Genomic DNA, 16,103 nt, shown 5'->3' on the forward strand with positions numbered 1-16,103 from the left:
ACCCATTACTCACATATGGTACCCCATTACTCACATATAATACACCCATTACTCACATATGGTACCCCATTACTCACATATAATACACCCATTACTCACATATGGTACCCCCATTACTCAACATATGGTACCCCATTACTCACATATGGTACCCCTTACTCTTATACGGTGCTCCGGACCCACATACCGTATATGTGGGTCATCAGTGTACGGGCCACACATGTAGCCGGTACACTGATGTCACTCACCGCATCATACCAGCATACTAGGGGGGGGGGGTAAAACAAAGAACGACCTTCCAAAAACAAACTTTATTGCTTGGTATGAAAATAATTCACGGAGTGGTAGAGATATGAGCAGAAGCACATAGTTATACACTACCTATACATGTCTACACAGTGTTGAAATGCTCAGGGGGGGGGATTTGCATGGAACTACCAGCAGGGTAGTTACATGTTATACATTATATGGCGTACCTTGTTTGATTCTCTTTGCAGTGTTCAATATGTTTAGAATGATAGATGAATTCAGGAGTTTACAATCGCTCACTAGGCAGGGAAGGGTTGGAACAGAAATTTATGCCATACAGTACATGGGCAGACCTCTATCATGCAGCGGACTAGTGTAGGCACGTGTGTGTGTGTGTGTGTGTGTGTGTGGGGGGGGGGGTGTGTGTGTGTGTGTGTGTGTGTGTGTGTGTGTGTGTGTGTGAGAGAGAGAGAGAGAGAGAGAGAGAGAGAGAGAGAGAGAGAGAGAGAGAGAGAGAGAGAGAGAGAGAGAGAGAGTGTGTGAGAGAGAGAGTGTGTGAGAGAGTGAGTGTGTGAGAGTGTGAGAGAGTGAGAGTGAGAGTGTGTGTGTGTGAGTGTGAGAGAGTGAGTGTGAGTGTGAGAGAGTGAGAGTGTGTGTGTGAGTGTATTACAGCTTATGCCTAGTTGCACAACAATATTTTGTATACATAATATATGTCTAGTAACTTTATATACATAATATATGTCTAGTAAAAGTATATAGAACTGCATTGTTTCAGTGACTAGACTAGCAGCGCCACTCGCCGCGCCAACAGGGGTGGCTGGGCCTATCAGTGTGCTGCTGTTCCTCACACTGGATGTCACTCAATGTGAATTGTTCTTGTGGTTTAAAGTTGTTGTTGTGGCTGGCAGCACACAACGGTGTGTGTGTAGTGGCAGCTCTACACTCTGCCCTTGTAATAAATATATGTTTGGGTGAATGAGTGTGGGAGGATGTTGTGAGGGTGCTGCCAAATATCTGCTCGCCTTCACAAATACTTTTTATTATTTTTGGATTCTTATAAAAGCCTAAAATCAATAAATAAATGGACTTTTTTATTTTGTTCATGCTCTTCTGCTGTGTCAACACACACTAATTGTCATGGGTTCGTATCCTGGCCGGGGAGGATTTACTGGGCGCAAATCCTTAACTGTAGCCTCTGTTTAACTCAACAGTAAAATGTGTACTTGGTTGTAACAAGGATTCTTCGCGGCGGGGATCGTATTCCAGGGACCTGCCCGAAACGCTACGCGTACTAGTGGCTCTACAACCATGTAACAACTCTTGTATATATCTCAAAAAAAAAAGTTGCCATTTTCCTCTCCAAAAACATGCTCACTAGTATACTTTAAAAGTTTGATGTTGAAACACCTGTACACGTGTTAGAGTATACCTCTGGTTTATGTTAGCGAGTGTTGCTTGTTGGTGTCTACTGGAGAAGGTTTGTGTGAGAGCATGTTGTTGTTGTTGTTGTTAAAGATTTGCTACCTGGAACAAAGTTCCAAGTAGCACGGGCTATGGTGAGCCCGTAGTACCTTAATGTGTGAGAGCAGTTTACGCCACGTGAAGTGTGGTGATGGTGTGTGTGTTAGTATCTTAACACTGGGCCATATTAACACTCGCCTTCGTCTTTAGTCACAATTAACTCAACCTCAATGAAAGATGGTTTTAGCATAAACAAATGCAAGCGTTCATTCTGATTTTTTGCAGAAATGTGTTAAAACCGTTTATTGTAAGATTATCAGTAATTGCTAAAATTAAAACAATAGTCACAAATTATTGCATATTTTTTAAAATACATTGCTCAAATATATTCTCATCCCAGCACTCTGCATGTATTTCATCATAACTTGCCTTGGATAACAAAGAAAGAACTTTCTGTTGTATTATACTCTGTTTAACACTTAAAGATTTCTATCAACTATTCCTGCGGCCGTAGCGTCTCCTGCTCCAGCAGGCGGCGGGGCGGTTGCCGCTCAATATGATGTACTGGAACACTTCCTAACAATTTATCCTAAATTTGTATGTCCATATTAAAGAATGGAGAATTTTTTTTAGCTGCATCTCTTATGAATCCATTCCTGCCTTATGTGATTGCATTTCAAATCCGTAAATTGAAACATGTATAATGTCTGATGTAGAAGATTGAAACCCACATGAACTATATGTGCTTCACTCTATAATTTGGACCCCATGATATATGCATGACCCTGTGTCATGTGTGGCAGTGAATACGACCAGCACCTCACTGTAAAAAACCTAATTGAATTACTCCGATTACGTACCAGTGAATACAAATTTTGTCAATGAAAATAATAATAATGATAATGTCTTTGGGAACTATTTTCTTTAACATGAACCACAAAGGTCCTGTTCACCTGAGGTCTCGAAGCTCTGACAGCTCCTCAAAAAGTTTGATTTTCATGTTTTTCCTTGAAAATTTGGCAGTATATTCAGAGATGCGCTGGAGGAGCTTTATCGACCATTATTGAGCTTCTTATCGATGACAACCATGAGTTTAGATCATATATTCTGCTATTCTTTACAATTCATCTGTTCCTGATTTGTAACAAGGCTGAGAGCAGCGCCTCACAGCCACCAGCATCACAACTACAAGGCTGAGAGCAGCGCCTCACAGCCACCAGCAGCACAACTACCTCATTGTTCAAAGAAAAGCGCCACATTTCCTCAGTAAAAATATATCGCTAATCTCTGCCAAAAAAATTAAATAACATTTATATTTCTACAAAACACGGCCCAGTTGTTATTGTCATATTTTGTTGGCGAATTATTAATTAAAGTTTGTTTTCAAGTTACCACTACAGTAGAGGCTTTGTCCATGGTTCACTACAGTAGAGGCCTCGTCCATGGTTCACTACAGTGGAGGCTTCGTATATGGTTCACTACAGTAGAGGCTTTGTCCATGGTTCACTACAGTAGAGGGCCTCGTCCATGGTTCACTACAGTAGAGGCCTCGTCCATGGTTCACTACAGTAGAGGCTTCGTCCATGGTTCACTACAGTAGAGGGCCTCGTCCATGGTTCACTACAGTTGAGGCTTCGTCCATGGTTCACTACAGTAGAGGGCCTCGTCCATGGTTCACTACAGTAGAGGGCCTCGTCCATGGTTCACTACAGTAGAGGCCTCGTCCATGGTTCACTACAGTAGAGGCTTTGTCCATGGTTCACTACAGTAGAGGGCCTCGTCCATGGTTCACTACAGTAGAGGCCTCGTCCATGGTTCACTACAGTTGAGGCCTCGTCCATGGTTCACTACAGTAGAGGGCCTCGTCCATGGTTCACTACAGTAGAGGGCCTCGTCCATGGTTCACTACAGTAGAGACCTCGTCCATGGTTCACTACAGTAGAGGCTTCGTCCATGGTTCACTACAGTAGAGGCCTCGTCCATGGTTCACTACAGTGGAGGCTTCGTATATGGTTCACTACAGTAGAGGCTTTGTCCATGGTTCACTACAGTAGAGGCTTCGTCCATGGTTCACTACAGTAGAGGCTTCGTCCATGGTTCACTACAGTAGAGGCCTCGTCCATGGTTCACTACAGTGGAGGCTTCGTATATGGTTCACTACAGTAGAGGCTTTGTCCATGGTTCACTACAGTAGAGGGCCTCGTCCATGGTTCACTACAGTAGAGGCCTCGTCCATGGTTCACTACAGTTGAGGCTTCGTCCATGGTTCACTACAGTAGAGGGCCTCGTCCATGGTTCACTACAGTAGAGGCCTCGTCCATGGTTCACTACAGTAGAGGCTTTATCCATGGTTCACTACAGTAGAGGGCCTCGTCCATGGTTCACTACAGTTGAGGCTTCGTCCATGGTTCACTACAGTAGAGGGCCTCGTCCATGGTTCACTACAGTAGAGGGCCTCGTCCATGGTTCACTACAGTAGAGGCCTCGTCCATGGTTCACTACAGTAGAGGCTTTGTCCATGGTTCACTACAGTAGAGGGCCTCGTCCATGGTTCACTACAGTAGAGGCTTTGTCCATGGTTCACTACAGTAGAGGGCCTCGTCCATGGTTCACTACAGTTGAGGCTTCGTCCATGGTTCACTACAGTAGAGGGCCTCGTCCATGGTTCACTACAGTAGAGGCCTCGTCCATGGTTCACTACAGTAGAGGCCCCGTCCATGGTTCACTACAGTAGAGGCCTCGTCCATGGTTCACTACAGTAGAGGGCCTCGTCCATGGTTCACTACAGTAGAGGCCTCGTCCATGGTTCACTACAGTTGAGGCTTCGTCCATGGTTCACTACAGTAGAGGGCCTCGTCCATGGTTCACTACAGTAGAGGGCCTCGTCCATGGTTCACTACAGTAGAGGGCCTCGTCCATGGTTCACTACAGTAGAGGGCCTCGTCCATGGTTCACTACAGTAGAGGGCCTCGTCCATGGTTCACTACAGTAGAGGGCCTCGTCCATGGTTCACTACAGTAGAGGGCCTCGTCCATGGTTCACTACAGTAGAGGGCCTCGTCCATGGCCTCTGCTCTGGGAACCTGACTTACCTAGCGTCAGTCAGGTCTGAAGGAATGCTCTTCATCCACTTCCTAATAAAATAACTGTTCTAGCTGTCTATTTGTTTACGACTTCTACCACGGTCGAAATAGTACACTAGTCTCGTACATTTATATGAGAGCCACTATAGATTGGTCGTTCAATTAAGACGAGCATTGCGGGAGAGAAAAAGTACGAGCAATTCGTATTAAGAAAAATATCAAGTTAGTTTATAAAGATTATTTTTTAATGTCGATATTCTGTCAATTATTCACTATTCAATTATGTGTGCGTCATATGCTGAATGTACACTTGTAATGTTTTTGCTAAAACCAATTTTCAGTTATACTACATCGAGTTAAATACAATATTTGTAGTCAATTGTATGTCATACAACTCACTATTATAAGGCAGTTGAAAGTAATGGATGGAACCCAAAACAAATATAAAAAATGGACAAACATATAAGGCAAAATGAACAGAAAAAATATAAATGTATGATTGATTAAGAGAGGAACTGAGAATAGACAATACAGCTTATTATATCAATATTAGTTCATTAAAATATTACTTAACTAAATAACTGCTACTGAGAGTTAGTAATTCTAGCTAAAGTGACAGTGTTCTAAGATGAAGCGAAGAGGGAGAGAGATGAATGATGCTTGAGAAGTGACATCTGCCAGTGACATCCCTGTCTTGGTGATGCTGCTATGAGAGCATCATCTCTCGCCTTGATGGATGCTGTTTAGTGAAAGACATCTCAGCTTTGATAGATGCTGCCTAGCAAGGGACATCTAATAAGCTGCCTAGCGAAGGACATCACTTACTTGATGGATGCTGCCTATATGAGGGATATCTTTTGCCTAGTGGATGCTGCCTATGGGAATGATATCTTTTGCCTGGTGGATGCTATCTATGGGAATGATATCTTTTGCCTGGTGGATGCTGCTTATGGGAATGATATCTTTTGCCTGGTGGATGCTATCTATGGGAATGATATCTTTTGCCTGGTGGATGCTGCTTATGGGAATGATATCTTTTGCCTGGTGGATGCTGCCTATGGGAATGATATCTTTTGCCTGGTGGATGCTGCTTATGGGAATGATATCTTTTGCCTGGTGGATGCTGCTTATGGGAATGATATCTTTTGCCTGGTGGATGCTATCTATGGGAATGATATCTTTTGCCTGGTGGATGCTGCTTATGGGAATGATATCTTTTGCCTGGTGGATGCTGCCTATGGGAATGATATCTTTTGCCTGGTGGATGCTGCTTATGGGAATGATATCTTTTGCCTGGTGGATGCTGCTTATGGGAATGATATCTTTTGCCTGGTGGATGCTGCTTATGGGAATGATATCTATGCCTTCATACATGCTACCTAAGTGATGAATGTTGGTTAGTGAGTGACATCTCTGCCTTAATGGATGATGGCAAGAGAATGACATTTTTACCTTGATGGATGGTGAGAAGTGACATCTTTTGCTTCATGGATGCTGCCTATGGGAGAGACATCTTTGCCTTGAGTGATGCTGCTTATCTCTTGTCTTAAGTCCCTAGTGATAAAAATATAAAGAAAAAATACTAACAAATAAAATGATACAAAGCATTATGATTAAAATAATGACGTCAGAAATAAACATTTAAGTAAAAAGTTGTGGAATAAAGGAAGCTTTAAATTATAGTAAAATAATTGCCAATAAAAGAAACAAATTAAGAGTATAATTAATAATAATAACAATAATAAAGATAAAAATATAGGTAAAGTAAAGATCCAATATATGCAGAAGTGTATTAAAACCAAATTTGTTAATATAACTTACTACATCCTTTCTCAAGATGATGTAAACAATGACCTGAGCAAGAGTCAAGGAGGTTGTGTATATATGTGTGTGGCAGCGCCTCGTGTGGCGGCCAGCATCAGACGTCGCTATGATTATGAGTCCACACGAAGCTCTGCCACACATATAAACACAAGCTCCTTGCCGCTTGCTCAAGCCATTGTTTACATCATCTTTAGAAAGGATGTAGCAGGTTACGTTAACAAATTTGGTTTTAATACACTTCCACATGTATAGGGTCTTTTCTTCACCTTCATTCAAGCACTACGGCATTGTAGTACGTTTCTCAAAAATAATAATAATAATAAACGAACAGAAACAACTTTCAATTGAACACCATTCAGACCCCAACCCTAAGCAGCAGCTGGCAGGGTGGACCCCAACCCTAAGCAGCAGCTGGCATGGTGGACCCCAACCCTAAGCAGCATCTGGCAGGGTGGACCCCAACCCTAAGCAGCAGCTGGCAGGGTGGACCCCAACCCTAAGCAGTAGCTGGCATGGTGGACCCCAACCCTAAGCAACACAGGTATGGATCACGGACACCAATCACGTCCTTCATGTAAGCACAAGCTCCCGCCTAAACGACACTCTACCCATCTTCGAAGTATTATCTTGGCGAACCAGAATTCGTTTACCATCCCCCAAGCTCATCTTGAAGGTCATCTTACGAAAGAAGTAGCCGTGGATGTCAAGGATTTCAGAAAGTCTTGCAGTGTGGTAGGCGGAAGGTAGTTATCATCGTCCTTGGAATTTAGCGTTCATGGCGCGATGTAGCTTCTCCATATTCTCTAGGAGTAGAGTGTTGGTCGGGTCCTGCGAGAGGGCGGTGTTGTAGTGCTCCAGAGCCAGACCGTAGCGACCCTGTAGAGGAAGACGCTCTCTTATATTACAACTCATATGAGGGATGAACAAATCCACAAGGGCCGTGACGAGGATTCGAACCTGCGTCCGGGAGCATCCCAGACACTGCCTTAATCGACTCATTTGATGCATCACGTTAGTGTGATCTCTGTGTGTGATGATATGAGGGATGTTGATTAAGATGTTTATATATCTGGGTGCCTCTTACTTTGAATCTGTGTTTATAAAGACTTTATGGTGCAAGAGGGTTTTAATACCGATATATATATAGGTCACAGAGCTAGAAACAGAAGCACATGCATACATACATACACAGCAACCCCAAGTCTGTGTATTCATACATATTCACAGAAAGTTACCAAGAACATTAGCATGGGGGAGCAGTAGTACCTGGGTGTGGTAGATGGCTCCCAGGTTGAGGTGGGCGCGGGAGAGGGCCGGCTCCATCCTCACCGCTAACTGGTAACTCTGATGACAGATATACACCGACATGTTAGCTTATATATACACAAATAAAGAGTGGGATGATGTACACTACTAGTGTGTCGCACGGCCCTACGCCTCTACGCGGGTGGCTGCCACCTTCAACTGTTATGTATAAGGTAGTAATCTTAAAAGTTATGAATAGTAAAGCATACTGTTAGAAAGCTATTGAGAGAGAATGAGAGCAGGAGAGTGTGAGTGAGTGTGTGTGTGTGTGTGTGTGTGTGTGTGTCTGTGTGTGTGTGTGTGTGTGTGTGTGTGTGTGTGTGTGTGTGTGTGTGTGTGTGTGTGTGTGTGTGTGAGTGTATGAGTGAGCGTGCAGGTGAGGAGGCAACATGAGGCCAACAAGCCAGACTGATGAGTGAGGCACCTCATAACTCTTTGCAATATGACCAAAAAAGTGTAAATACCATGGTTCACACTGTTGTTGTTGTTGTTAGTTTTCTGAGTTTCGAGAGAGCAAATTAGATTAATGTTTCGTTACATTTTAGTATTAATTTTCGTAGTGTATAATCTAGTTACCGAAAAAAAAGTTTATTTTCTGTTGGTTTATGTTCCATGGGGATAAAACGTTGACAGTTGTTCCAGAGGAAATTATTCTTTATGGCTTGTTTGGACACTCACATGACACATGTATCTCTGTTTATACATATTTACTTTACACACTCGCATTTTCCCAACCTGTCACCCGCCCCACATACACCTCTCTTCCCCCACACACCTCTCCACACACACTCCTCCCATCCACACATACCTCCACCACACACATACATACACACACACATACACACACACATACCTCCACCACATACACACACATACCTCCACCACACACATACATACACACACACACACACACACACATACCTCCACCACACACACACACACATACCTCCACCACATACACACACATACCTCCACCACACACATACATACACACACACACACACACACACACACATACCTCCACCACACACACACACACACATACCTCCACCACACACACACACACACATACCTCCACCACATACACACACATACCTCCACCACACACATACATACACATACACACACACACACACACATACCTCCACCACACACACACACACACATACCTCCACCACACACACACACACACATACCTCCACCACACACACACACACACATACCTCCACCACACACACACACACACATACCTCCACCACACACACACACACACATACCTCCACCACACACACACACACCTCACCCTCACATATACACTTCCTACTCCACAAAACCAACGCCTCTCCCCCACACAAGCAGGTAAAGAGACAAAATATTTTATATTTTAAAATCCCTATTTTACTCTCCTTCCTAACCTCTCTTTTGGTCACTACCTAAAGTTCTCTTATTTCGTTCATATATCTGTCTGTATCATCCTTTTATTATTTGTTAATAATGAGGGTTGAGTGTGGGTCACGGACCAGGACGGCGGCGTCCATGCGGCTGAAGGTGTGGAGGAGGTCGGCCTGGTGAGCGTGCAGGAGGGCACATAGTTCTCTGGGCTCCTTGCACGCTGTAGCCGCTGCCGTGGCCGCCGCCAGCGCCTCCTCCGAGCGGTTGGTTGCTGACAGCAGGAGAGAGAAGTGGTAGAGCGCCTCCTGGTGGCCAGGAGACTCCTCCAGCACCCCTCCCAGCAGCGCCTCGCTCGCAGAATACTGTTTCTGCTGCAGCTTCACCTGTGCCTGTTGGAGATGACGGACATGGCAAAGTTGCCTTTCTAATAACGGAAAAAATGGGTTCCCTCCAGAGAGTTGCCAAATATTATCACATTATTAACGGGCACTGGAAGCCTGTAAACTTAATTAAGGATCCCCCTAGGCCTATGGGTCATCTTCTGTAGGTCACAACCCACAATAGTTAACTAATTACCGGCTGTTAATTCTCAAGTAGGTGAACAGATGCATGAGGTGAGGAAACATGCCCAACCGTCTCTCCTTGCCCGATCGCTGAGTGAGGGGGGGGGGAAAGAGGGGAGGCAAGGCACGTGTATATATACAGAGGTGTACCTATCTTCTGGGTGTACATATAGATAGTTTACTTTAGTCCTGGACAATGTTCAAGAGTACAGTAAACTTGCTGTTAGGTCAGTAAACTTTGGCCACAGCCTCGTGCTCTTGTGTGGCCTTGTGCTCAATACAGGAACAGTGGTCCACTAGGCTGTGGTGTGACCCACACTTCCACTGAAGCCAAACCCCCACATAAACTGTCCCTTAACAATAACCAGTCGCATTTCTACCATTGTTAAACAGTTACGTTGTTGTTGAAGACTCAGCTACTGGGAACAACAAGTTGCGAGTAGCACGGCCTATGGTGAGCCCGTAGTGAATTATCAGGTAATACCCACACCCCCATCACTACCTCTACACTACCCCCACTATCCTGCTTCCTGGCACCCCACCCCCCTACCCCTTCCCTTCAACCCCCACAGTGCTACTCCCCCTACCAGGTATACACTCCTCCTCCTCACTACACCCAGCACCCCCTACGCGCCCCCACTGAGCCAGTACTCACCAGGTGCACTCGAGCACTGAGGTGCTGAGGGTGACGGTGGGTGACCAGGTGCAGCAGTCTGTGGGCCTCGCCCAGCTGACCTCTCAGTATACACAGACGGGCGAGGGCGGTGGCTGTGTCTGCGTCCCACTGGCACGCCAGGGCTCTGCTGGGGCGAGGAGCAGAGTGAGAGGGGCGGGGGGGGGGGGCAGAGTATGAGGGGGGCGGCATGTCAGGGGCAGGGGTGACAAGGAAGGAAACAGGTGGAGAGTGAAGGATGAGTGAGTGAGAGGTGAGTAAAGGCAGCAAGTAAGTGACAGTCTTAGAGTGAGGTGAGGTAAGAGACAAGACAAACAGACAGATAATGAGGAAAAGGAGTAAAATCAAGCGAGGAATGAGGCAGAGAGAGAGTGGACACAGAGTGTGTGAGAGGTGAGAAAGAGGATATAATACAGATATATAATACAATTAATAAAGATATAAAGACAAATTGATAGACAGCTAATTATAATACTGAAAAATGGAAATAAACCACCTTATAGACGGTTAGTTACTCGCTGACACATCCAGGCGGACAGTACCTGGAGTAGAGACGGTGGGCGTGGTTGTGATGGTCGCGGGTGTTCATGAGGGCGGCGTAGTTGGCGAGGGCGTGGGCGTGGGTGGGGTCGAGACTGAGGGCGGCCTCGTACTGCCTGGCGGCGGCCTCGTGGCGTCCTGGGGGCGAGGACAGACGAGGGGAAACAGTTAAGGTGACTGAACAAGGAAGATGAGAGATCCTTGTTACACTTGGAGGTTAACATCCCATCATAGCCTGAATTTATATATTTTTTCCTGAATTTATATATTTTTTCCTGAATTTATACATTTTTCTAAAAAAAAATCTTATGAAATGATGAATCTGTCCATTTCATTATTTAAAAGTTAATTTTTTTTAAATTTGAGTTGAAACTAACATAGATTTATGACATTATCTAACCAACCCTTCCTAACCTAAACTAACACAACTAAGTCAATAAATGATGTTCCTAATATGATAATAATTCCAATAAACTAATTGGAAACAATTTATTGAAAATAAAGAAAATCACTCAGTCTATTAGGCAAATCGGGTCTTGCATAGTAGGCCGAGAAGTGCATTCTGGCTACTAGGTACGACATAATATATATATATATATATATATATATATATATATATATATATATATATATATATATATATATATATATATATATAGGGGTATAGTGGCAGCAGGTTCTGGTTTAGACAGATATGGTGTGTTTATTATGACTGCATAATCCGTTGTGATATATATAGTGTTTAAAATAATTACCAGACATTGCTAAATGCTCGATACTTAACATATCTGGAAATGTACCATTGTTACCGCATTTTGTCTTGTCTTTTTCGCTTTACGTGCCCCTTCCCTTCTCCATTCCATCTCTCTCATTCTCTCTCTTCCCCTCCATCCCTCACCCCCCCCTCCTCACTCCCCTTTATACCAACTTTTACAATTATCAAATGGACTGTCTAAACTGTAAAGTGTGTTTCACCTAGTTGCACTCAACTAGTTGTGCTTGCGGGGGTTGAGCTCTGGCTCTTTGGTCCCGCCTCTCAACTGTCAATCAGCTGGTGTACAGATTCCTGAGCCTATTGGGCTCTATCATATCTACCCTTGAAACTGTGTATGGAGTCAGCCTCCACCACACCACTGCCTAGTGCATTCCATTTACTAACTACTCTGACACTGAAAAAGTTCTTTCTAATGTCTCTGTGGCTCATCTGGGTACTCAGTTTCCACCTGTGTCCCCTTGTTCGTGTCCCACCCGTGTTAAATAATCCATCCTTCTCTACCTTGCTAATTCCACTGAGAATTTGTGGAGCATGTCTCCCCGAGCTCTTCAGTCTTCCAGCGAAGTGAGTCGCAATTTCACGCAGTCTTTCCTCGTATCTCATGCCTCTTAGTTCCGGGACTAATCTAGTAGCATATCGTGGAAATTTGTCCGGCTTCGTCTTGTACTTGACACGGTATGGACTTCATGCTGGGGCCACATACTCCAATATTGGTGCTACATATGTGGTATACAAGGTTCTGAATGATTCCTTACACAGTTTTCTTAAGTTCGTTATGATGTTGTCGAGCCTCGTGTACGCCGCTGATGATATTGTTTTGATGTGGGCTTCAGGGGACGGGTCTGGTGTGATATTAACCGCTAGATATTTGTCTGTCCGTTTCGTGAAGGACTGCGTCTGCCATTGGGTAAGCGGGAGAGTGTGAACAAACAGCTGTTGGATACTAACACAACCAACCACTTCAAGACTGGTAATCAACAAATGGACTGAACAAAGAAGTCGTGGAAGCCACCTCCAGCCATAATTTAAACTACGACTTGACAATGAATTAAACAATCAGCAAAGATAATTTGTAACACAAGAGGTAGAAGAAGGCCAACTGGGGTCATACAGCGCTAACCCTCACTTTCTTGCCTCACGATATAACGAAATAAGCGACTATAACATAACACATTTTGTATAATGAAGAGGCGGGGCCTTAGAGCTATAGCCCAACCGTGCTAGTAGGCAGTATTAGGGGGAAGGAAGGAATTATCAAGGGAAAGCGCCAAGCCATTACGACTATATAGCACTGGGAAGGGGTCAGGATAAGGATTTGGGATGGGACGGGGGGGGGAGGGAATGGTGCCCAACCACTTGGACGATCGGGAATTGAACGCCGATCTGCATGAAGCGAGTCCATCGCTCTACCGTCCAGCCCAAGTGTTAGGTAGAGAGACTCACCCAGTTTGTGGAGGAAGGCGGCGTAGTGAGCGAGCAGCGTCGGGTCGGAGGGTCGGGCGGAGATGAGAGAGATGTAGACACCTTCAGCCTCCCTCCACCTGCCCTCCTGTAGGTACAGGTCAGCCAGCAGGCGACCTGTCCCTGATGTGGCCCCCTCCTCCTCCTCCTCCTCCTCCTCGTCTTCCTCTTCCTCCTCTTCCTCGTCCTCCTGGTCATCTTCGTCTTCATGGTCGCCCTCTTCCTCGTGCTCCTCCTCGTCATCATCTTCAGGAATAAAGATCGATTCAAGGAGCGAGACTGCTTGGTGGACGCGTCCCTGACGCCTGGAACAGGACGAGAGACACACTTGTAGTGAGGTAAGGACGTAGAGGTGAGAGACAGGGAGGGAGATGAGGAGGGAGGGACGTAGAGGTGAGAGACAGAGGGAGAGGGAGAGTGAGGGAGATCAACATTAAGTGACAAAGTGTTGGCAGTTATACAGATAAACAAAGTCTTCAGCCTTGACTAAAGGGAACTAGTTAAGGAACTCTGAGAAGCAACTTTGAGATCTTCGAAGCAAGTCTCCGACTCTAACTATGGGCTGTGTTAGGTTAGGGTTATATGGCCACACTTAAACCTGGCCACTCTGGGGGTACTCACCCCCAGAGAGTGGCCAGGTTGTGGGTACTCACCCCCAGAGAGTGGCCAGGTTGTGGGTACTCACCCCCAGAGAGTGGCCAGGTTGTGGGTACTCACCCCCAGAGAGTGGCCAGGTTGAGGGCGGCGTGAGGGTGCCGGGGGTGGATCTGGAGGGCCACGGAGAAGTGCCACTCAGCCTGCTGGTCGAGGTGCCGCTCAAGCAGTAGAGTGCCCAGGTTGTTGTGGGCGCTGGGGTACCGCCACCATAACCTGCCCCCAGAGACACGCGTCAGTGGTGGCGGAGGGGGGGGGGACATGGGGCCAGGAGGGTAGGGGGAGGATAGGGTAGGAGTGTAGGGGAAGGTAGGAGGGTAGGGTAGGAGTGTAGGGAATGAGAGTAGGGTAGGAGGGTAGGGGAGTGTAGGGTAAGAGGGTAGGGGAGTGTAGGGTAAGAGGGTAGGGGAGGAGTGTAGGGGGAGGAGTGTAGGGTAGGGTAGGGGAGGGGTCATCAATACAATACTGCAGCTTGTTGTAATAGTCATCACAATAATACTAATATAGGTTGTTATAGTCATGGTGATGATATTGGTGAGTGAGGCTGGTGGTGGTGGTGGTGGTGATGGTGGTGGTGGTGGTGGTGGTGGTGGTGGTGATGGTGGTGGTGGTAAAATAACTATTTTAAAATCCCTGGACTATTTGTATTATTATAAAATCAATAATTATAAAATTTATTATAATAAAATCTAATAGATTTTAGAGAGAGAGAGAGAGAGAGACAGACAGACAGACAGAGAGAGAGAGAGAGAGAGAGAGAGAGAGAGAGAGAGAGAGAGAGAGAGAGAGAGAGAGAGAGAGAGACAGAGAGAGAGACAGAGACACAGAGAGAGCGCCACCTACCTGATGGCCTCCTTGTAGTGGTGTACAGCAGCGTCATGGTTGTGGACGTCCCTCTGAAGGTTGGCGTAGTTGTAGTGCATCTTGGCGTTGTGCGGGAGAGTGCGCAGACCAGACCTGCGTCAGAGGCACGAGTGGGGGGACTTACTAACACTACCACACAATCATGTCCCACCTCATACCACACAATCAGCTGGGATATGATTGTAACTTACAAATTTGTTCAAAGAAAGTGGACTAAAGTGGACAAAGACACTATATTCAAATTGGGCAATGAAGGGGGAGGAATGTTGACCAGACCACACACTAGAAAGTGAAGGGATGACGACGACGTTTCGGTCCGTCCTGGACCGAAAGGGGAAACCATCTATGGAAATTGGTCAAATAATGAGTTAGAGGAAAGCAATACTTACGTATTGCTCGTCACGGCCCTTGTGGATTTGTTCATTTAATACTTACGTAAATAAGGTGTCCCTCGAACGCCAGTCAAGGCTCCTGCGTGCCGTCCTGATGGAGAAGGTCAGAAGCAGTGCCAGTAACAGGTGCCTCCACGCCCGACCTGGCACCACCGTGGCCGCCCGCGCCGCCCCCACGCCTACGATGGCACACCAGCCCAAACTGTCAACACATACACACTTTGCTACCGGGCTCCACGCCTCTTAAAAGTCCTCATATTAAAACACACAGATCACACTAACGTGATGCATCAAATGAAGAATGTCGTAGCTCAGTCGATTAAGGCAGTGTCTGGGATGCTCCCGGACGCAGGTTCGAATCCTCGTCACGGCCCTTGTGGATTTGTTCATCATATTAAAAATAAATTATATCAGATCTTGTCTTGTTCTAATGCAATAATGTTGGAATATTTCGCTAGAGAGACTCTAAGTTGTTAGTCTCTATTCCTAAGGGACCAACCACCATTATACAAGCATGGAATATTATTCAAATTGAGAATTTCTTAAACAAATAACTATTTCTATTCCAACAGAATAGAGAAATTATATACTTCAAATAAGTAAAAGACAAAAATTGTGTTGTATATATATATATATATATTTACAATTCAGTCGGAACTTGTTAACAATTAATAGCACAATTTCTCTCTTATCTGACCAAGTTCCCATTTTCTATACTCCTCTGAAAATGTATTTTCCGCCTCGCCAGGAGAGACTTAGGTAAACCCATATTTCTCTCCGCTCTTAAAACTCGACAACCCAAGAGAAATTTGCACTAAATCCTCTTACCTCCGCTTGGTAAAATCAACACTATGACTCACGTCTT

The 16,103-nt window shown here is 45.3% G+C and overlaps 1 protein-coding gene across 1 annotated transcript in view; it reads right to left on the bottom strand.

The window, feature by feature from the left end:
- Nucleotides 1-4,658: 4,658 nt before the first annotated feature.
- The window catches only part of LOC123766613 (protein O-mannosyl-transferase TMTC1), a 44,016-nt gene continuing 32,571 nt past the window's right edge, over nt 4,659-16,103 (bottom strand). Inside the window, exons 9-17 of the mRNA XM_069308511.1 lie at nt 15,282-15,440; nt 14,826-14,939; nt 14,046-14,198; nt 13,311-13,633; nt 11,095-11,230; nt 10,535-10,679; nt 9,445-9,705; nt 7,886-7,963; nt 4,659-7,495 (exon numbers count right to left, since the gene is read on the bottom strand). Coding sequence (XP_069164612.1) covers nt 7,370-7,495; nt 7,886-7,963; nt 9,445-9,705; nt 10,535-10,679; nt 11,095-11,230; nt 13,311-13,633; nt 14,046-14,198; nt 14,826-14,939; nt 15,282-15,440 — 1,495 coding nt within the window. The 3' untranslated portion in view covers nt 4,659-7,369. The remainder of the gene's footprint in view (nt 7,496-7,885; nt 7,964-9,444; nt 9,706-10,534; nt 10,680-11,094; nt 11,231-13,310; nt 13,634-14,045; nt 14,199-14,825; nt 14,940-15,281; nt 15,441-16,103) is intronic.

The sequence above is a fragment of the Procambarus clarkii genome, chromosome 62, assembly GCF_040958095.1.
Source record: "Procambarus clarkii isolate CNS0578487 chromosome 62, FALCON_Pclarkii_2.0, whole genome shotgun sequence".
Taxonomy (NCBI): domain Eukaryota; kingdom Metazoa; phylum Arthropoda; class Malacostraca; order Decapoda; family Cambaridae; genus Procambarus; species Procambarus clarkii.